At 38.5% G+C, this 22,411-nt stretch overlaps 2 protein-coding genes across 2 annotated transcripts; one reads left to right on the top strand and one right to left on the bottom strand.

The window, feature by feature from the left end:
- The first annotated feature begins 1,433 nt into the window (after window positions 1-1,433).
- On the top strand, window positions 1,434-18,369 carry LOC134670767 (juvenile hormone-binding protein-like). The gene is made up of 6 exons (XM_063528579.1): window positions 1,434-1,538; window positions 3,015-3,063; window positions 4,422-4,647; window positions 8,090-8,214; window positions 8,610-8,759; window positions 18,181-18,369. The coding sequence occupies exons 1-6, from the start codon at window positions 1,506-1,508 to the stop codon at window positions 18,336-18,338; spliced, it is 741 nt and encodes a 246-aa protein (XP_063384649.1). The 5' UTR covers window positions 1,434-1,505; the 3' UTR covers window positions 18,339-18,369.
- LOC134670766 (uncharacterized) lies at window positions 11,456-15,269 on the bottom strand. The gene has a single exon (XM_063528578.1). It carries the CDS (start codon window positions 13,729-13,731, stop codon window positions 12,985-12,987), a length of 747 nt encoding a protein of 248 aa, XP_063384648.1. The 5' UTR covers window positions 13,732-15,269; the 3' UTR covers window positions 11,456-12,984.
- Window positions 18,370-22,411: the final 4,042 nt, after the last annotated feature.

Genomic DNA, 22,411 nt, shown 5'->3' with positions numbered 1-22,411 from the left:
CCAACTGCCATAAGGTACCTTTTCCCATGGGACGTCACATATGTACCTACTATGTTTTTTAAATTTGTAAATAAAATGTAGAATATTTTATAAACGTTACTAGTGTCAACTAGTGTGTTTTATTTAATTACCTACAGGGTGTCCCTAGCCATTGGACAATGCCGAAAGGTACATATGCATTAGGGTATTTAGAACCATTATAGCAACCGGTGTAGCGGTTACGAAGGAATTAACAAGTTACGATTTCTTTGGAACAGCCTGTTTGCGATTATCTTTTTTAATTAAGACAGTAATAAGATTTAGACTTTAAATTTTTGAACAAGTTTTCAAAAGCACTGCCAATTATTATAATTACAATATGTTTCTTATTGTTGGCGATTATTGGAAATAACTTTTGTTTGAAAATTTATTTTTGTATATTTCGTCCTAATTACAAAAATAATATTAACGTTAGAGCATGAGAAGTAACCCTACGTGGGATTTCATGGTTCGTAAGTGGGCTATTTTAAGTTGTAGGTACACTATACTTGGCCAAGCGAATCTTGTCAGTAGAAAAAGGCGCGAAATTCAAATTTTCTATGGGACGATAACCCTTCGCACCTACATTTTTAGGGTTCCGTACCCAAAGGGTAAAACGGGACCCTATTACTAAGACTTCGCTGTCCGTCCGTCCGTCTGTCTGTCACCAGGCTGTATCTCATGAACCGTAATAGCTAGACAGTTGAAATTTTCACAGATGATGTATTTCTGTTGCCGCTATATAACGACAAATACTAAAAACAGAATAAAATAAAGATTTAAGTGGGGCTCCCATACAACAAACGTGATTTATGACCAAAGTTAAGCAACGTCGGGCGTGGTCAGTACTTGGATGGGTGACCGTTTTTTTTGCATTTTCTTCCGTTTTTTTTTTGCATTATGGTACGGAACCCTACGTGCGCGAGTTCGACTCGCACTTGCCCGGTTTTTTTAAATTTGCCGCCTTTTCCTACTGACAAGATTTGCTTGACCAAGTATACTTTTTATTTGTAAAGTTTATATTAAATATTTCTACTCCGAATCACGAACTCTTTCGATTTGAATTGGAGAAATGAGTGTCCCAAGATGTTTATTTCCACTCCGTTACCATTTTTCATAGACTTTGTATGGCGATAACGGAATTGAAGGAACAATAAATACATATGAGACGATATCCCTGCTCGCCTACATTTTTCAAATTTGCCGCCTTTTTCTACTGACAAGATCTGCTTGACCAAGTTTATATGCAAATTTTGGGACACTTCTCCTATCAGCATAGCATCGGAACAGTTCGTGATTCTGAGTAGAAATAACACAAAAATTCCCAAAACTAAAAAAAAATATAGTGAATTAAATTTAAATGAAACTGCTCAGCTAAAATTTTTCTCTTATCAATCTATGCATCTGGGGTGAGTAAATGAGTATAAAAGCCCACAAAGATTTGCTATGATATCAGTATTGAACAGAGATTAATAGAAGTCGGAACAATGAACTATAAAATTTGCTACGTATTCGCGTTGGTAAGAAAAATGGTTTTAGTCGCATAAATAGTTTAAATTTTTTTTTCCTAGCCTATTTGGTGTCCAACTGCAGGGCAAAGGCCTTCCCTCGTTTTTTCCACTCGACCCTGTCATCGGCATTTTCCCACCATTTGGGGTAGAATGCGTCCAAGTCGTCCCGCCATCTCCTTTTCGGTATGCCTAAACTTCAATATAAATAATAAAAAAAAAAATTATAAAATTAAATAAAAATAAATAAATAAAATAAATTTAATTAAATTAATAATAAAATTAACTTAATTAAAATTAAGTTTAAATTATACTTTTAAAAATTAAATGTAATTAAGGTATATTTCTGTGGATATACAAGGGACTGCATGTGCTATCAAAATCGTTGCAGGCTTGTCTTGGGCTAATTCTACCTATATATATATATAGGTCATACTGCAACTTTTGCTATTGGACCATGCCTGTAATCGCAAAAATAAATGTAATAAACAGATGTACGACTTTGTCCCGGTTGCCGTCGAGACGGCGGGACCTTGGTGTGCCGAGGCCAAAGCCTTTATTAAGGATATAGGGCGTCGTTTAAGGGATAGGGGCTGCGATCCTCGCTCTGGTACTTTCCTTGTCCAACAAAATTTATATCATTGGCCATTCTGCGGGGTAATGCCGCCAGTGTTTTTGGCACATTTGATCCGGGAGACAATCAGAGTGGGGGGCAATATTTTATTTGTTAAGTTAGTTTTACTCATTCTTAGGTTTATTTTAGTTTATAATTTGTATGTTTAATCTATTGTATTCTAAAGGTTTTTAATAAAATATAATAGATAAACAGATGTGTTCTACAGGGTGATTCCGGGGTCGTGGAGCAAGCGATCAAGGCATGATACACAAGCCCATACTGAACAACTTTTACTATGGGACCAACTCCGAAATCGCGAAAAAAAAAATTGGTAGTTTCATACATTTCGGCCGATCACATGTTGTCGTGTTCTATGGGAAGGCCAGTTTTTTTTCGCGATTTCGGATTTGGTCCCATAGTAAAGCCAGCGATCAAGGCATAATACAGTGATCGGCCGAAATGTATGAAACTACCAATTTTTTTTTCGCGATTTCGGAGTTGGTCCCATAGTAAAAGTTGTTCAGTATGGGCTTGTGTATCATGCCTTGATCGCTTGCTCCACGACCCCGGAATCACCCTGTATAATAGGAGAACCAAATTTTTTTTGTGATTTTGGGGTTGGTCCTACCTGTAGCAAAATTTGCTTTGTATGAACTATTTATTCACCTTAAAAATTTGGCCAAGGGTCGAACAAATACCTCGTACTATAATTGAACTACAGCTTGGCAAAAAAGAGTAGAAATTAAAAAGTGGCAACACTGTAGTGTCGTCCCTTTCTAACCAATATATATAAGAAAACGGGACGGCACTACAGTGTTGCCACTTTTTAATTTGCCAAACTGTATACTAGACTTGAGGTGTTTGTATTTCAGGCCATCTTCGACGCAGCCATTATACCAGCCGCCTTATTAGAGATGCCAGGTATGGTATTCATACATTTTACTCACTCTTATTTCTTTGTACAATTGCTAGCAACGAAACCTATGTAGACTATGTAGTATGTACCAGACATATGGCTCCTCTACACGAGGGCCAGCGCCGGCCACTCCAAGGGACGCAGCCATGCGTGTGAATGAGATAGCAATGTCACTTGATCCCTCTAACGCATAAATGCGAAGAACAAGCAATGTGAAGCCCGCTCCACACTCGTGCGCGAATCGCGGCGCGAAGCCGCGAACGCGAGTCTGGAGTCGATTTCGCATATCAGCGAACTAGACTCCACACTCGCGTTCGCGGCTTCGCCCGCGATTCACGCGCATAGTCTGGAGGGCGCTTGATACATCAATTACTTAGATGGTAACATCCATTTTATACCGAATTCCATCTCGCAGAAGAAAAGACCCATAGTCATGTAGTTTACCGATTTTAGTATCGAGTTAATATTAAGACCACTCAACTCAGGTCTATAGACCCTTGAAGCTGTTAAAAAATCAAATTTCTAAGTTAACGTAAAAAAAGATATATTTCGACATTCTCAAGGGAATCAATAGTAGTTTGTGTTACAAGGGATCAAAATGATATATTTCCGTACATTGAATCCTGAATGAAGCGATGGATTCTACAATAGAATCCCGAACATAGTGAGGGATTCCAAAGTAGAATATTGAGCGTAATGAGGGATTCAAGTGTTAACGCCCAAGACGAAATAATTTTGATACCGTGTGACACATACTGCTTTTCACATCAACTATGAGGAATATAAAAAAATCTTAGTGTTGACACGATCTGATGCTTAAACAGATTATTTAAGCTAAAAAAATAATGTACAAAAAAATTAAAAAATAGTGTGCTTGAACAGAAAAGTGTTACTTTGATCCCTCCTAGCAGGGAGGAAAAGTGCCACTTTGATCCCTCCTAGCAGGGAAGAAAAAGGTCTTTTCCGAATAGGTGGTGTGACAAATTTATAGGGTACCTCCTGTTGACCTAGAACTATGAATTGTGGCAAGTAATAAATCGTCTTACGCAACAAATACAGGAAAAAGGTATCGTCTTGGACCATCCCATTCGTTTTTCGTCAAGTTCTTAAATTAGTTCTATTCTGCTTTCGTCACTAATTCTACATTCGTCAGAATCGTCGGTGGCTTTCAATGTAGAATGAGTGACGAAAGCAGAATTGGACTAATTTAAGAACTTAACGAAAAACGAATGGGACGACCCAAGATGATACGATAATCTGAAAACTAATAGATTTGTAAAAAATAAGTTTAATTTGTACGGAACCCTCAGTGGGCAGGTCCGATTCGCTATTGGCCAGTTTTTAACAGATTACTCTATTTCAGAGCCCTTCCTCGTGCCATGTGACTTCGGAGACCTTGGATGTCTGAAATTATCCACGAATTTATTTTTGAGTCAAACCTATAAAGGGATACCCTCCATAGACATATTACCTATCGACCCTTTATCCATATCTGGAGTGGACGTTCCATTTCCGGGTGATAATTTGGTGTACTCGAATAAAAATATTACTGTGCTTGGGTTGGCAAATCAGGCATTGGTGGCGCTTGAGTAAGTCATACCTATTTATTACGAACTACCTGTTGCCTGCGGGGAATGATGATGATTGATACGTCGGCGGTCGATCGTAAGATCAGTACGGTTACCATCAGTTTGTCACTGACATAAACGCCGTCGAGAACGTAATTTACTTTCTATACATCCCGTTTGCACTAATATGCGAGTGCGAGCGAGATGTATAGAAAGTAAATTACGTTCTCGACGGCGTTTATGTCAGTGACAAACTGATGGTAACCGTACAGGCATATCGTGAAACGTGAAAATCTCCGACTCGTTTCCTGGGTTGACGGAGCCCCGGCGGGGCTCCTATTTCTGGGCAGTTTGCCCTTCAGGCATCTGAAGCAACCTAACGAACCTATCCTACCTATATATATTGGTTTAATGTGATTATAGTCAAAACATTACGATCTGCCTGATCTTACGATCGGCCGCCGACAGATATAAAGAACTGCTCTGTCCTTTCCCGGGCTTCAAACTATCTCCAAACTTCATCTAAATCGGTTCAGCGGTTTAAGCGTGAAGAGGTAACAGTCAGACAGTTACTTACGCTGTATGGTTTGAATATTCCAGCTACATTTGTGATCGCCTGATCGGTCTTGATGAGGAGAGATCTATAGTTCGTTTTTTTAGCATTAGAAAGAACTTGCAAGAATGTAAGCGATTTTAACAAATCTTTTAATTGAAAAACACCTTTTAAAAATCAAAAACTATTACTTTATGAAAGCAGAATAATATAAATGATCGTATTAGATTCATAATTGTTACATATTTGCCGTAACTTATTTTTAAATGTGTGTTTTCAATTAAGATTTAAGACACATCAAGATTGTTTACTTTATTTCTAATGCCTAAAAAAAACGAACTATAATCCTATTTATTTACCTCATGTCTGAACCTAGTCTGAACTATGATTTTTCTTACAGAGACCAAAGTGCTATAGTCAGACCCATTTGATAGCCCACGCAATGCAAGTGTCATTTTAATTTTAAACGTCAAACTTCTATGAAATTATGACGTATACATAACACTTACACTGCGTGGGCTATCAAATCCGCTGCAGACTTTGCTTGGTGCGACTATAGAACTTTTATTTTGTACATGTCTCTAGTCGCACATACAACTTTTCACCTGACCACCGCGAACACAAACACACGCCATAAAAGCCGCTGCCATACAATCGAAAGCGCTCTGGCCATCAAAAAAGTAACGCTGCCAGCCTTCTGGGCACTATAAGAATAACGCATGAAGGTAACCTGGGGGGCATTTGGTTTAAGATTTGTTAGAAGTAGTTTAGTTTTCTATTTTTCATTTTGTTCGTTATTAATAAAGATATTATGGATACCTACGTAAAATATATCTAATATCAAGAGTACAAGTTTTGTATGTAAAACTTTTACTTGCTGTATTTTTAGGGTTCCGTACCCAAAGGGTAAAACGGGACCCTATTACTAAGACTTTTAGGGTTCCGTACCCAAAGGGTAAAACGGGACCCTATTACTAAGACTTCGCTGTCCGTCCGTCCGTCCGTCTGTCACCAGGCTGTATCTCACGAACCGTGATAGCTAGACAGTTGAAATTTTCACAGATGATGTATTTCTGTTGCCGCTATGACAACAAATACTAAAAACAGAATAAAATAAAGATTTAAATGGGGCTCCCATACAACAAACGTGATTTTTGACCAAAGTTAAGCAACGTCGGGAGTGGTCAGTCCTTGGATGGGGTGACCGTTTTTTTTTGTTTTTTTTTTTTGCATTATGGTACGGAACCCTTCGTGCGTGAATTAGATATGAGCGCCGATAGGCATTTTGCCGGCGGCGGCGCGTCGGTTAAAATCGGTCGGCGGCGGCGGCGAATCGGCGGCGTGGCCTTGAAACACTTTTGACTTATACAAAAGCAATTCAAACCAAAATTTTACCGAAAAAACATGTTTTTTTTGCCATAATCACGCTACAAACTAAGTGCATTTTTTATTTTCAAGGATAATTCGAATACTTGCATGAAAAAAGTTTCATATCGCATAATAAACTGTAGATAAGCAGCAAAGCCAAGGCATCAGAGACGGTCTTAATCTCGGTGAGGCCTTTTATCCAGTATTTTGTGCTAAGTCAAAAATAGCTGATAGACTATATCAGGGAAACGTCTTGTCGACAGTCGAAAAAAGAGCCGAAGCGAGGAAAATCGAGCTCAGTCATTGTCATAACCAATATCGACTCAATAAAACCGATGTCAAAAAAACGATGCCCAAAGTCAAGCTCCACCTCCACCAAACACTGAAGACCCGATTCCGACGCCTCCTCATGCGCGGCCATAGGCCGAGGTGCAGGCAAGCAGACAGCTTAGAGCTTAGAATAGAACGCAAAGTGTGAGCTAGGCTGACGGCTGAGCTCTGCAAAGATGGAGCCGGCGGCCATGAGCGAAAATTTACCAGACAGAAAAGTTTTCATTTACCATCGATATTTTTGAGTTATAATAAAAAATAATAATAAAAAGCCTTTTATTCCAACTTATTACTAACTAAAGTTTACAAACTAAGGTTACATATAACTTTTTTTTAAATATTTACATAATACAATTTATATCTATACTTTTTATTTGAAGAGCGGACCTCCTCGTGAGTAAAGGCCTCTCCCAGTTTGCGCCAGCTCTCTCTGTCTTGAGCCTTGGTGTGCTTTGTTATGTCCTCTATCCATCTTGCCTGTGGTCTCCCTTGTCTGCGTTTGCCTGGTGGTCCTTTCCAGAGCGTCGTTCGCTTCGTCCACCTTGTATAAGGTAGCCTAGCTACATGTCCTGCCCATTTCCACTTCATGTTTATGCAGTGTTCTAGGGAATCTTCGATCTTGGTTTTTTCTCTTATTTCTGAGCTTTTTATTTTGTCTAACCGTTTTATTTTTAATATACTTCGTTCCTGTGCTCTCTGGCAGGTTATAATTTTTTGTTTGATATCATTTGTGTATGTCCAGGTTTGGCATGGGTGCCAAACCTGGACATTTTTGAGTTATATGAACCTAAAATACCCTTTGAATGCCTATAAACTATTCAGAGTGGCGCAGTTAAAGATCTAAACTGGACAAAATATATATTATCTTGATTCTGAAAGTAGTAGTATCTAACAAGGTCACGCCGATGCCACGCCGATAGCGCAGCGTCGGCGGCGGCGGCGCGAAAATTTAGTCGGCGGCGGCGGCGCGCCGGCGCGGCGCTCATATCTAGCGTGAATCCGACTCGCACTTGCCCGGTTTTTTTGTATTAGGTACATTTATGGCAACGAAAATTATTACCAGACATATGTTCGTGTCAAATTACGTTATTCCATAATGTCGCTTTAAAATAAGACCGTAACTTGGATTGTATGGCGGCGACTCGATTCGAGTGACTCATATCATAAGCTACTAAGCTGAGGTAAAAACCCATATTTTGTTTTTATTTTTAGGATGGATCTTAAAACTCGTTCGGTAGCGCTCTCGACATCTGCCGATGTATACATAAGCGGCGACATCAATCAGGTGTACCGCAATCTGGGAAGGAGCGTGGCGGGACATTTCAGGACATCTGGAAGTAAGTTTGTAATGCGCTGCCAATTCGGTGCGGATAAGGGATAGGGGGGCCGATTTGTGAATTAAGTACTAATTACAAGCGCTCGATTTATCTAGTCTTAATTCTCTTTGCCATTACCAAATCGTTCAGGGTTAGCGTAGGTTGAACGGACTATGATTAATTGATTGTGTAATATGTTATCGGCGTATACTTATCACAACGGCGCATTGTTTTATTAAAATTTCCAGTCGGAGATCGTAAAAAATGCATTACGAAGTTGTTTATGGCTAAATAGGCATAACGGATGATAATAAGGACATAGATTATTTTTCGGAGATGGGTATAACTAGATATAGGTAGGTGCCTACAATGGGTTTTCTACTAAAACCGGTCAATTTATAATGTTTAATTTGCAGGTGTGTTATGCACAGCTTTATACAATTACACTTTTGCAAGGGACGGCATGGAAGTTGAACATTATGTGGTCGGCCCCGAAACTAATTCCTGCGAAGTTTTCGAAACTCCGGTGGTTTCGTTCAGTTCTCCGTTGGCGGAAATGTGCAACGGTATGTAACGATATAGATACAATGTTACAAACTGGACATGAACTATCATAACAACTAAACCCCCATTCGCACGGGAGCTTTTTCAACGCGCGTTAAAAAAGCGTTTAAATGACACAAATGGATAACCATGTACACATTCACACGACAGCAGGCGTGTCTCACTCCGCAATTTCGTCGCTTTGCTACAGGTAGCTAAAAGTACATCCGTTCGGCCTCAATTTTGGGGCTTGCTATAAGCCGCACGTGGCGCTGTCGCCAGTGTCGCCACCTAGCGGCCATATCTGTGCTGATCGTGACAGACGCGTTATGTTAGGGAGTGAGTCTTCTGTACCTAGTACATACTATTATTTATTCTGTGACGACAGCGGTGGCGCTTTTTATCGGGCGTTGTTGGATTTTCTACTTTAATCCTTGGTCGTTAAATCAAATTTAGAGTGCGGACAGATTCAAGCGCTTTTTTAATGCGCGTTGCAAAAGCTGCCGGACGAACGGGGACCTTGTTTTGTGGGGCTGATGGCGCCACAGACATTCGATAATTGCATGCGATTAGCGTTAAATTGCCGACGATAGTAGCTAGTGCAACGAAATCGATGGATCAAATGTTGCAAAGTATCAAAAATCGCATGCGATACCGGTGAGGTTTGTAGAGCCCCTAAGATTGACCCCATCCATCGTCTGTCACAAAAGGCCTTTGTACATATTGGGCCAGCGTGGGCCAGTCTGGGGGACGCATTTATGCGTTAGAGGGAGCAAGTGATATTGCTATCTCATTCTACCGTATGTATCCAAATACAGTCAAGAACGATAAATAAAATAAATAAATAAATAAATAAAGCGTTTATTCACAAGCTTACTTACATTTAGATACAATACATTCTTCTGCCAAACCACATAGCGGTTTGTTGGCAGACGAGGCTCCTATTATAATTAGCTTAATATGCAAGTACTAGGTAGTTTATTTATATGTAACTTAAACTTATCTACTTAACCCTTTACCGCATGCGTAGCCCAATATGGCATTTTCAATTTAGAAAACTATTGATAGCTATTAAGGTTCATTTTTAAACAAATACTTTTTATTTATGGTATGAAGTTAAGGGGTCAACTCTATGGTCTGAGCGTACAATATAAAAAACTTAGTGTATGGTTTACATAGGTTGCACTTGATCTTTTATCTTATTTAATAGAAAACTACTTAATTTCTTTTTAAATGTTTGTTTTGTCATCCTTGTAGTCTTTAAATCCGACGGTAGTTCGTTATAGATCTTAGGGACTAAATATTTCCTACATCTCTGGCCATAATAATTCGTAAAACTAGGTACCAGCAATTTATTACTATCTCTGTTTCTTATTAACCTTTGATTGACAATAGGTATTTTAAACTCATCATTACACATTTGATCTAAGGCTAAAAATAACGTGACTTTTTCATGAACTGTTAAAATTTTACATTCTGAAAAGAGCTGTTCATATGAAGTACTTTTACATTTTATTTTAGTTTTTTTGTCAACCATTAATTTCATGAATCTAATCTGTAGTGCCTTTATTTTGTCTAGATACGTTTTAAATGTACGACCGTAGCTTACCAGCCCATACGACAATAGCGAATCCACTAGGGCATAGTAGACTGCATACATAGTAGCCCTATTCAAAACGAACTTCAGATGGTGGAATTTTGCAAGTACTGCCCTTAATTTATTGCATAATCCATTTACATGTGGCTGCCACGAGAACTTATAATCTATAAGCAAGCCCAAGTACTTGTATTGTTCCACCACCTGGAGCTCGACACAGCCGCACGCGTCCCCTGCCGGCCGCGCACTGTGGAGGCAGTCGAAACTGTGCCCCACAATGCGCGGCGGCCTGTACCTACCTCTAGTGTAAGGCGACCGTATGCACATACATTTAGTTTTAGCAATGTTAATAATAATGCCATTATCATGTGACCATTTCATTATGTTAGTTAGATCTTCCTGTATTCTGTTTTCTATTAGGTCTAGGTCTTTATCCGCATATATTAGGCAGGTGTCATCTGCATACATGTAAACACTACAGTTTTTGACAACATTACACATACTGTTAACATGAACTATGTACCCAACGGGCCCGGTTACCGAGCCGGTCGGCACGCCGCAGGAGACGTGCGCGGGCGCGCCGCACTCGCCTCCCACGGCCGTGCGCAGGGTTCGACCTTCGAGGTATGCACGGAGCCACCCATGGAGTGGTCCAGTGATTCCACACTCTTCCATTGCCTGAAGCAGCTGGTTGTGGCCCAAGGTATCAAAAGCTTTTTTGAAATCAATAAAGACCACAACCACCTGCTTCCGCTGGTCCAGAGCCTCGTTGACCTCGTCAGTAAACCGTGCCAGCGCGGTCGCCGTACTGCGCCCTCGACGGAACCCATGTTGCGAGTGAGTGATTATATTATTATTTTCTAAAAAACTACTAATTTGTGCCGTCACGTATTTTTCTACTATTTTATTAATGACTGATAAAATGGCAATAGGGCGATAATTTGTATAATCAGTATACGATCCTTGCTTAAATATAGGCCTTATTATTGCTGTTTTTAATAGCTCTGGGTACATAGTTTTTGTTACACACAGATTAATAAATCTTGCCAACACCGGACTAATTTTTTCACTTACATATTTTACATCTCGGACCCTGATCTGATCTAAGCCAGGCGACTTTTTTTCACTTAAATTATTGATAATTTTTATTATATCATTAGATTGCGCCCTGACAAACCTTAGTGATACTTGACTATTATTTGTGTAATTTGACCTATCTAAGAACTTGAAATCACAGTTATGCCTTATGTCTAATATTTCCTTAGTGAAAGTTTCCGAGAATTTATTACAGATATTCAAGATGCTGTCATGTTTTGCTAAGTATTTTTGTATTATTCTATCTACGCTCAATTTTTGCGTCCCCGTCCACAGATTAATTTTTTCCCATATTTTCCTAGGATTATTATTACAGTGTTTTAATTCTTCCTGCCTAAACTTATTTTTTGCTTTATTTATACATTTGTTGACCCTATTTCTATATCTATTATACATCAATCTTAAGCTCATATCGTTAGGACTACTTTTCCACCTTTTAAATAACTTATCTCTTATTACTAACATTTTTTTAATACTTTTATTAATCCACGTTTTATCTTTTCGTTTACCAGGCAGCATTTTTTGTATTTTAGAGTCATTGTAAACACGAGAGAAAACTGCGCATAACTTATCATACAATTGTAGTGGGCAATCGCAATAAATCAGTTCTTTCCAATTAACACTGTCAAGTTGCTTTTTAACTGTTTTTTCACATAAAATAGTCACAGGTGCTCGCTTACCATTCTGTGCGGGGTCAACAACCTCGATGCTCACTCCGATGGGATAATGGTCAGATACCTTGGTGGTGAGGACGTACGCGGACACCGGCCGCCCGCAGCGGGTTCGCACCCATGCGTGGTCGATGCAGGTGCGCGTCACGTGGCCGCCGTACACCTCCTCGCGGGTCACGTCGCTGATGGCGCATTCTAATCCTAACTCACACATGTTGTCCCTGTACTGGTTAATGACGTTGCCTAAGCTGACCTCATTCATAAGGTCTATATTTGTATCGCCGATCATTATTAACTCGTGTCCAGTAGGTATTTTTGAGAGCACTTCATGTATATCTGTCACAAATCCGTGTTTGCTTGTTTTCGGCGGTCTATATACGACGAATAAGTGGGTCATCTGTTTTCTATCCCGGGAAAGTTCTCCGTATATTATTTCACTGTAGTTAGATTTAATTATAGAAGCCGTGAAGCTAATACTCTTCCTTACATATACCAGTATACCTCCTCCCCTAGATGTCTCTCTTGTCGTTATATATGTATCATAGTCCTTCAGTTTATACATCGGCAGTTCTTGTTCTTTTATATTAATCTCTGTGAGAGCAATAACATCTATTTTCTCCATACACCCACTTAGTAATATTTGTAGCTCGTTAAAGTTTTTTCTTAATGACCTTATATTGATGTGAATAATATGTAAACTTAGTTTATGTAGATTTATTTCATTGTTCCATGCTTCTAAGTTCTCGTACTTTTTGTAGCTTATGTTAGACGTAATATGAGTAGTTTCGTCATTGAATTTTAATATTAGATAACATCTTATTTAACATAGTGTTACGTTTTAGCGGAACCGTTAGATATTTATATCTGTATAGGTACATATATACATCACTTCTCATCAGTTAATAATGAATCTATGTCGTTTAGGGAACGGACCACTCTTATCTTCGCGTCAGCTGGGTCATCTTTCCTTATCAGTACCTTGCCGTCCTGCACCCATACGTATTTATAAGTAGGTTTTAATTCATTCTTTGCCGTCCACAACAAGTTACGTGTATACTTAGTTAAGTCCTCATTTATGTATATAAAGTCTTTGTTGCCATTCTCAAATACGTCATCATTGCATAGCTTGGTTGTTTTTCTAGCGGCCAGCCACAGGTCGCGAGCCGCCCGCGTTGCCATGGTGATAACAACGGGCCGCGGGCGCGGCTTGCTCGAGCGACCCTCGCTTTGCTTGTTGGCGGTAGTTGATTTAACTGCGGCGGGTTTTACGCCTACCCGCTGTATCTCGCGAATCTGCCCGTCATCTACTCCAAGCTTGCGGGCTAACGTCTGTATAATGTTTTCCAGCATGACGCCGTCTTTCTCCTCCAGGCCAACTATCTCCACATTTTTCTCTTTCTCTTTAGTTTCTAACCAGGTTACCCGTTCTTCCAGAGCCCGATTGCATGTCTCCAGGTGGTTGTTCCTATGCTCTAATGTCTTTATTCTGTTGTTCGCTTTGTCCCTATCCTCCGTAAGTTCTTGATATTTTGCGGCATAAAAACTTATATCGTTTGACATCTCTTCGAGGGTTTTTTCCATTTTGTATACGACAGACAGCTTTTCGTTGACCTCTCTCAACACTTTTTCCATCGAGGTTTTAGAAGAATCAGTGTTTAATATACTCGATTGAGGCTTAACAGGTGTTTGGCAGTCCTCACACAGCTCCGTCTCACTAAAGCCTTTCAGCTTTGCGGCACATTTTTTGTGAAATACACCCTCACACCCATACAACCATTTCCAGTCGCCGTTACGACGCGGTGTAGACACATCTTGTGTCGACACCGTCTGTTTCGGTCACAATTCCAGTCGCAGAGTCGTCGCCGTGTCGACACAGTTACCAGAAATGGGGAAGGGTCGACACATGACACAAAGTGACATAAAGTGTGGTCGCCGTGTGCACACATTGTTTCGGGTTTGCGACTACTTTATGCCAAAATCATTCTTTCATTCGTTCATTTCGTTCCTGTCAAATGGAAACTGTCAGATGGAAAAATACTTAAATAAAAATAAGTGACATTAATACGCCATCTCTAAAACGGATTACAAGACGTAATTATATATTGTTTGCATTAAATTACAATAGGACTTAAATTATTATGGGGAATTAAACTGCTCGAGTGATTTGATAAACTAAGTGTAATATAATCAACGCGCCACCACATTGTTTTAGTTTAGCCGGAAATGAAATTGTTTACTTCTCAGTGCCTGTGTTCATAACTATATTATTTGATGCATTTTTAGTACTTCGATGCGTATACTATACTTAAATAACAGAAATAACGCTTTACATACTACGAAACTTGTTAATTATGATGTATAAATATGGTTTAAGGCTGAGAAATATTGCAGTCACAAAGTAGTCGCAAATGTTTCGACTTTGTGTCGACTCTGTGTAGACACATGACACGCGCTGTCAAAAGTAATAACAAAGTTACTGGATTTGCAAAATGGCTTCTTGTGTTCATTTGTTTTCAGATATTCTCAAAGTGTAAAAATGCCGTGGTCAGAGATGGGACTTAATAGATTGACTGTTTATTCGACTAATTAATCGAATAAAAAAAGTTAATCCTCAAATTTTAATCGCGATTAGTTTAGTCGACCTAACATAGATTGAAATTGAATTAATCTGAATATTAATCGAATAAATTATCGATTAAATCTTGGTTGGAAGTTGACAGGGGGCCATTTTTGTACGTAAAAATAATAGTAGCCAAACACTTTGTCATAAAAGTCGAGATGGGTGTCGATTTATAGGTTTTAGGGAGTGCCGATTTCGAAAATGATGACCATTTTGGAATCCAAAATGGCGGCCATGCACTGTGTCATAAAAGTCGTCATGGATGTCGTTTTATACGTTTTAGGGGGCCCCAATTTTGAAAATGATGACCATTTTGGAATCCAAAATGGCGGCCATGCACTATGCCATAAAAGTCGTCATGGGTGTCGTTTTATAGGTTTTAGGAGGCGCAGATTTCAAAAATGATGACCATTTTGGATTCCAAGATGGCGGCCATGCACTATGTCATAAAAGTCGTCATGGATGTCGTTTTATAGGTTTTAGGGGGCGCAGATTTAGAAAATGATGACTATTTTGGATTCCAAAATGGCGGCCATGCACTATGTCATAAAAGTCGTCATTGGTGTCGTTTTATAGGTTTTAGGGGGCGCAGATTTCGAAAACGATGACCATTTTGGATTTCAAGATGGCGGCCATGCACTATGTCATAAAAGTCGTCATGGATGTCGTTTTATAGGTTTTAGGGGGCCCCGCTTTCGAAAATGATGACCATTTTGGAATCCAGAATGGCGGCCATGCACTATGTCATAAAAGTCGTCATGGGTGTCGTTTTATAGGTTTTGAGGGGCGCAGATTTCGAAAATGATAACCATTTTCGATTCCAAAATGGCGGCCATGCACTATGTCATAAAAGTCGTCATGGATGTCGTTTTATAGGTTTTAGGGAGCGCAGATTTCGAAAATAATAACTATTTTGGAATCCAAGATGGCGGCCCCATGCACTATGTTAAAAGTCGACATGGATGTCGTTGTATTGGTCATGGTCATCATTTTCGAAATCTGCTCTTCCTAACACCTATAAATCAACATCTATGACGGCTTATATGACAAAGTGCACGGCAGACATCTTGGAATCCAAAATGGTCATCATTTTCGAATTCTGCACTCCCTAAAACCTATAAAACGATATCCATGACGACTTTTATGACAAAGTGCACGGCACACATCTTGGATTCCAAACTGGTCATCATTTTCGAAATCGGCACTTCCTAAAACCTATAAAACGATATTCATGACGACTTTTATGACAAAATACGTAGCCGCCATCTTGGATTATAAAATGATCATCGTTTTCGAATTCTGCACTCCCTAAAACCTATAAATCGACATCCGTGACGACGCGTTATCTTTATTTTCAGATCTAACAAATTGCTACAGAATACAAAGGACAAAAAAAGAAGCGAGGAGGTAATGAAACAAGCAAAAATACAGATGATTCCTCGACATAATTGGATGCTTCTTAAATTGTGTCCAAATTTTTTTGTCATAAGTTTTTATTTTTCACATATTACTCTCACAAGTTCCGTGACATTTCGACCTTGTAATTTTTTAAGTTTAAGTAAATGTTTTTGTTTATCTATGAGGATCTCACTAGAATACTATAATCAAGGTATGTTTATATTTGATGATTGAAATAGTAACGCAAAATAAAATATATATTTGTGTCTTATATTCCTGCCGAAGACTTTTATTTTTCCTTTTCCTTCTACACAAGTTTGGCCAAGTTATAAGAATTTAGGGCTCTCAATTTTATTTTGACTTCTACAACAGTAAAGCTACGAGGCCATGTTTGGTATCGTTTTCGTATAAATTCGCAGTACCAAATTTAGTTATGGTATCACATTGACACCATTCCAAAGTAAAAAAATAAAAACATAAACTTTTTAAAATACTTTCTTTTAAACTCCTCTTCACGCTTAAACTGCTGAACAGTTTTAATTTAAATTTAGTACACATATATTTTGAGTCCCGAGACAGGACATAATAAGTTATCTCAAAAATCGGTTCAGCGGTTAAGCGTCAAGAGGAGTTTAAAAAAAACCGGCCAAGTGCCAGTCGGACTCGCGTATTAAGGGTTCCGTACATTAAGTCCGACTCGCGCTCGACTGCACATTTCTAATAGGTTTTCCTGTCATCTATAGGTAAAGAACTATTTTGTGTATTCAGACGGACAGACATACAGACGAACGAGTGATCCTATAAGGATTCCGTTTTTTGCTTTTGAGGTACGGAACCCTAAAAAGATTTTTTTTAATTTTGTGGAATGGTGTCAATGTGTTCAGCAACCCAGATTTATACGAAAACGATACCATACACGGCCTAGCACCTTCACTGATGTAGATATATCAAGATAAAATTGAGAGCCCTAAATAAACTTTCAAGAGCGGATATCTCAAAAACTCTTCATCATATCGAAAAAATTGACTGAATAAACTTGTAACAAATTAAATTAACTTTCATTTTGTATAAATGGCCATCGCTAAGATGCATAGTTTCCGAGATATAATCGAAAAACCGGAAAATGGGACCTTCAAACAAAGCCCCCTCTCTTCCCCCCGCTCAAGGGCTACGGCCGGGGACTTTTGATATGTTCACCTCCTAACTTGTCCAAACCAAGTTACAGAGTCAAAAATTGTGTTCCGAGCATTTCCCTCTACAACTTTTTGGAGCATTCGTTGGCTGACCTAAGTAGCTTATTGCATTTCTTTAAAAACTTTTCTGTAAAAGGTTGACGGGTGTTGGGTGTTTATATGGTTTTGGTCGATTATTATCATTTGCATCGCCCATGATGACTTACTAGAATTACTTACGAGCACACGAGACACTAATAGTAGTTTGACAAACCTTGGTTTTCAAGAGGTATTTTGTATTGACATTTGCTGTCACAAATTTGCTGTCAGATTTAGTCGCAAACCGCACGCAAAGTGCACACAAATGTGTCGACACCTTGTTACGGAAAAGTGTACACACGGCGACGACACTTTGTTTCGAAACAATTCTAGACACATTGTGTGGACTCTGTTACGACACATCTGACATTTAGTTACCACTTTGATGATTCTGCGACTGGAATGGTTATATGGGCACATACCCTTACAATGGGATATACCGTCGACTTTTACTTTAGCTAATGATAGCTTGCACTGCTTACACTGCACCATCGCTACGGTCTTATTTAAAAAACTTCACTTAAATTATTACGCAGATTTAACAATAATTTCTACACTGCAATCCGAATACACGTGTTTGGGTAGGTAGATAATTAGCACAGCGCGTTATCTATCGGTTGTGTCGTCCGCTCGGTAGGAGCTCGGCCGGCTGACTGTTGATTAAAACCTATCTGTTTTATTATTCTTGAATGCACTCAAAAAATCTAAACATGCACTTCAAGGCCTTGTAAATTATAATAGAGGCGTTGTTAACATATTTGTGAACAGACGAGTGTATTTTTCTGTTTGCAGATACATTTTGTCCAGAGGAGATAAAACAGTTGTGGAAAACGAATTTCAGCAAAATAATGGAGAAAGCGTACGTCACTGTCATTCACAACATCAGGGCGGCTGCTAAAGTCCTACCTGCGACTGCGTTCTTTAAAAACCCGCATGGAAATGGAAATTAATAAAATCTATAATTTAGTATAGCTTACTATTCATTCCCGCGGAATACATAAATGAAAAGGTGAGGCCAGCTTAAAAAAAAGACCAGCTTCACTCGACGCGCCACTTCGTCGACTTGTATATTTTTATTCTACAAGACTGAATACCTATCATGTATTTTACTATTTATATTCATTTTATGGCATTAGTAAATTATTCATTGACAGAAATGTTAATTTATTACTTACCTAGGTATTTATGTCAATAGATATTTTCTTATGTGAAATGAAAAATCAAGTTATTCTACCGATAAAATGGGCTGCGGAAACAAGAATACCAATTTGTGACATGTTGAGTATTCGCGTTTGAGGGCCATTTTTTTATGTTAGGACAATTTAATCAGATTGGCGGAAAATTGTTCCCGTCTGGATAGATCCAAGATAGATCTTATTTCGAGAGCTCAAATATCACCAAAAATTTAAAATTGGAGATTGAAGCCAATTAAAATTAAGATAAATCAGTCGATTTGATAAACTCGTCGGACTGAGATATAACAGACGAGCGTACTAATTTTATGTTTATGGTGACAGTCGAGCGCACAAAATAAAAAAATGCCTCAAATCGCGCATACTTGCATTTAATCTTGGTATTTTTGCATCCGAGTATCACATTGTGCGAAAAATATTTCGGGATATACCCATTTTTATTAGAAGCGGAGCATATTATTGGGCCTAGAATTATCGCCCGGCTGAGCGAGCTCCGGGCAAGCTCCGTCCGGGGTTGGTCCGGGGCGATAATCCGTTATTGTGTCCAAAAACATGGTTGAGTCGCGCATTATTGGGCTGAACACTACAAATAAAGCAAAGCAAACGTCAAACAAATGTCGAAGATTTCAAACAAATGTCATCGTCCCAGGGATGCCAACTTAGTGGTTTTACCACTAAATTTAGGGGGAAATAAACCAGCTAGGAGTTCTTTTAGGGGCTAAATATTTTTAGTGGTTTTATTAGGGGTTTTTTAGGGTAGAAAAAGGCGGCAAATTTTAAAAATTTAGGCGCGAAGGGATATCGTCTCGTAGAAAATTTGAATTTCGCGCCTTTTTCTACTGACAAGATTTGCTTGACCATTTATAATGTTCACATGTATGATGATCACAAAAACCGGTTGGAAATCATAATAATGTAATAATTCTGGAAAATGTAAAGAATTAATTAAATGTATAATTTCTTTTAAGCAGTGGTGGCCGAGTGGATATGACGTCTGACTTTCAATCCGAAGGTCGAGGGTTCAAATCCTGGCTCGTACCAATGAATTTTTTGGAACTTATGTACGAAATATCATTTGATATTTACCACTAGCTTTTCGGTGAAGGAAAACATCGTGAGGAAACCTGCATACATCTGCGAAGAAATTCAAAGGTGTATGTGAAGTCCCCAATCCGCATTGGGCTAGCGTGGGGACTATAGCCCAAGCCCTCTCGCGCATGAGAGGAGGCCTGTGCTCAGCAGTGGGACGTATATAGGCCGAAATGATGATGATGATAATTTCTTTTATTTTTAATTTAGTGGGTTTTCCAAAATAATAGTACAGTTTTAGGGGTTTTTAAGTTGAGCTCTAGGGGTAAAAAAAAATTGGAGTTGGCAACCCTATCGTCTAAATGTCAAAGCGAATAAATCGATTCGCCAGTCCACACTCCACAGCGCCACTCCACTGGCTTGGGATAGCTGGGATTTGGGATTGACGCACTAATTTTTGCTGTTTAATCTTCTTTATTGTGTTATTCTGTTTTAGTTTTTTATTTCATTACTTAAGAAACTATAATTTAAAATAATCAAGTCGGTGGTTAACAACCGGGGTCGATATTTCTTTCAACTCGTGAGGGCGGTGCCATGGTTCAGCGTTCGGTCGGCGTAGGTAGTCTTTGTTGTATCAAATCTGGAATCCTGATATTGCATCGGCAGTCTTTTCTTGCTCAAAAAAATTGAAGGTTTGGTGTGAATAATCAACTGTTTGTTCAATGACCTAAACATTGTTTAGGGGGACTTCTGCTGCCATCTTGGTGGGAGAACATTGTTGTTTCTTGCTAACAATGTATAATATTTGCTATCAATTGCTAACAACGGACTCAGTCTAATTTCTCGGGACTTCTCTGATAATATTTGTGGAATTACATACATGAAATATACCTTTCTTCTCCTATCCTTCTGGTCCACTGAAAATGTGTTGAAAATCGATATTCTGTTAGATCGAATCAAGTTGAGCAGTGAATTCGAACCATTTTTTCCTTGGTGATTTAGGTATAACCACAAGATTGTTTACTTATAATATTAATGACACTGTTTAGAAACAAAATATTGAATGAAATTTGGTTTAGGTAGTATATTTGCTTGGTAGTTCCAAATGAGCTCTCTTAATTTTTGGGTAATAAAATATGGAAGAAGTAAAACAGCAGAAATACCTAATATTGTACTTGTATTCAACAATGAAAAAAAAAAGAGATTTTTTTTCCAAATTCTCAAATACAGAATGAGCTGGGCTATTAGATAAAATGATATTGTTTTAGTTCATCTTAGCTAGGAGTAAAATACAGTATGTATACTTACATAAACCATGTGTTAAAACTGGTTGACGGGGAACTGGGGGACATTGTAATGACATACTTTTGAGCCTGTTTCGTGGCATCATAATTTAATAAATCTTTAATTGAATGGTTAAAATTATGGGCCCAGTCTAAGCCATGCTTCCGGAACGGAACGGATTTTTTAGGGATGTTGTGGGTTCTTCTTGGCTTATTTAGGTTTGCTTCAAATGAAATAAAACATGTTTATTATTTACAAAATTATTTAATTCTTGAATGGTCGGTAAATGTTTATTTTGGGTATGAGTGGGTAAAAACTGCTGTCTGTTGTGGCTGTCTCTCATGAACTGGTGTTTTTGTCCTGTGATGGTCATGTCGAATTTTTAATTGAAATGGTAGTCGTTCTAAATATGTATGTCAGTCAGTCGGTCTATGTCAGGTCGCCATTGGAAGTCATAACTACTAAACATAAAGCAGTTTACTGAAACACTAATCGACTTATAGTTATTTATTAAAGAATCTATATTTATAGTACCTATACTATTTATACTGTTTTTATTACTATTGAACTCTAACAAAATGTTGGTGGTAATGACTGGGAAAAAAAAATTCCACCTTTTACCAGTAGTAACTAGTGCGAATAAACCCAAGGATTACTATGTCTCTTTTGGGATGAATGATATTGTGTTGCAATGCAATATATGTTTGGGTAGATCCAACATTTTTTGGGAGGGACAGATGGGCATAAATAATCACCTGTTATAGGTAACTTAAAAATAAAACTGTAGTATTTAGGTAAAGGTTTATTATAAGTATGAAAATTATTAAGACAGTTTCCGTTTATATTTCCTGCTAGATGTCCAGCATTTCATAATAAGCGTTCATTTGGTGCTGTATCTTGATGGATATGCATTACAGCCAGTCCGTTCAAACATTCTTCTTTCATCCTGCTGTGAAGATAAGTATGACTTAAAAGAGGATAGGTATACCGCGGTGTGAAATCGCCTTTTCATACAAATTAGTCCTCATTTTCCCTTCTTCTTTATATTTTTAAGAGCTGTGCTCTTGTCGGTGGAGCAATCTCCAACTCGTCCGGTCCTCTGCCAACTCCTTAACCTTCTGGTAACGACTTGAACCTTTTATTTGGTTGAAATAATTTTCCCTAGCTCCTCAATATTGATGTAGTTGAATAAGCCCAGGGCGTCCATCCAGTCCTTCTCAAAATGTAGGTACTATCTTATGTTTATAACTGGAGGAAGCTGGAAAATGTTACCAAAGAGCAAAACGTTTACTCCGCCGAATAATTTGTCATTATTTCTGTATTCTTGAAGCCTAAGGTGTATGATTTGAGGTTGATTTTTAGGACCATAGAAATTTCGTCAACTATCAACCAATAAATATTTCACCATTTGCGACGTTCGTTTTCGAGGTGTTGACCGGTCATTTTCTGGCCGTCATTGTGTTTCCTTTTTGTATGGGCAAGGAGAAAATACTATGGAGCGATTTTCCCAAAATTTG

The sequence above is a fragment of the Cydia fagiglandana genome, chromosome 14, assembly GCF_963556715.1.
Source record: "Cydia fagiglandana chromosome 14, ilCydFagi1.1, whole genome shotgun sequence".
Lineage (NCBI taxonomy): Eukaryota > Metazoa > Arthropoda > Insecta > Lepidoptera > Tortricidae > Cydia > Cydia fagiglandana.
Note: the sequence above shows the minus strand (reverse complement) of the source record. Positions and strands in the feature narration are given on the sequence as shown.

Coding starts and splice junctions, on each gene's coding strand:
- LOC134670767 (XM_063528579.1), top strand. CDS start 1,506: ATGAACTATAAAATTTGCTACGTATTCGCGTTG. Junction 1,539..3,014: donor TTTGCTACGTATTCGCGTTG/GTAAGAAAAATG, acceptor TTTGTATTTCAG/GCCATCTTCGACGCAGCCAT. Junction 4,648..8,089: donor CAGGCATTGGTGGCGCTTGA/GTAAGTCATACC, acceptor TTTTATTTTTAG/GATGGATCTTAAAACTCGTT.
- LOC134670766 (XM_063528578.1), bottom strand. CDS start 13,731: ATGGAAAAAGTGTTGAGAGAGGTCAACGAAAAGCTGTCTGTCGTATAC.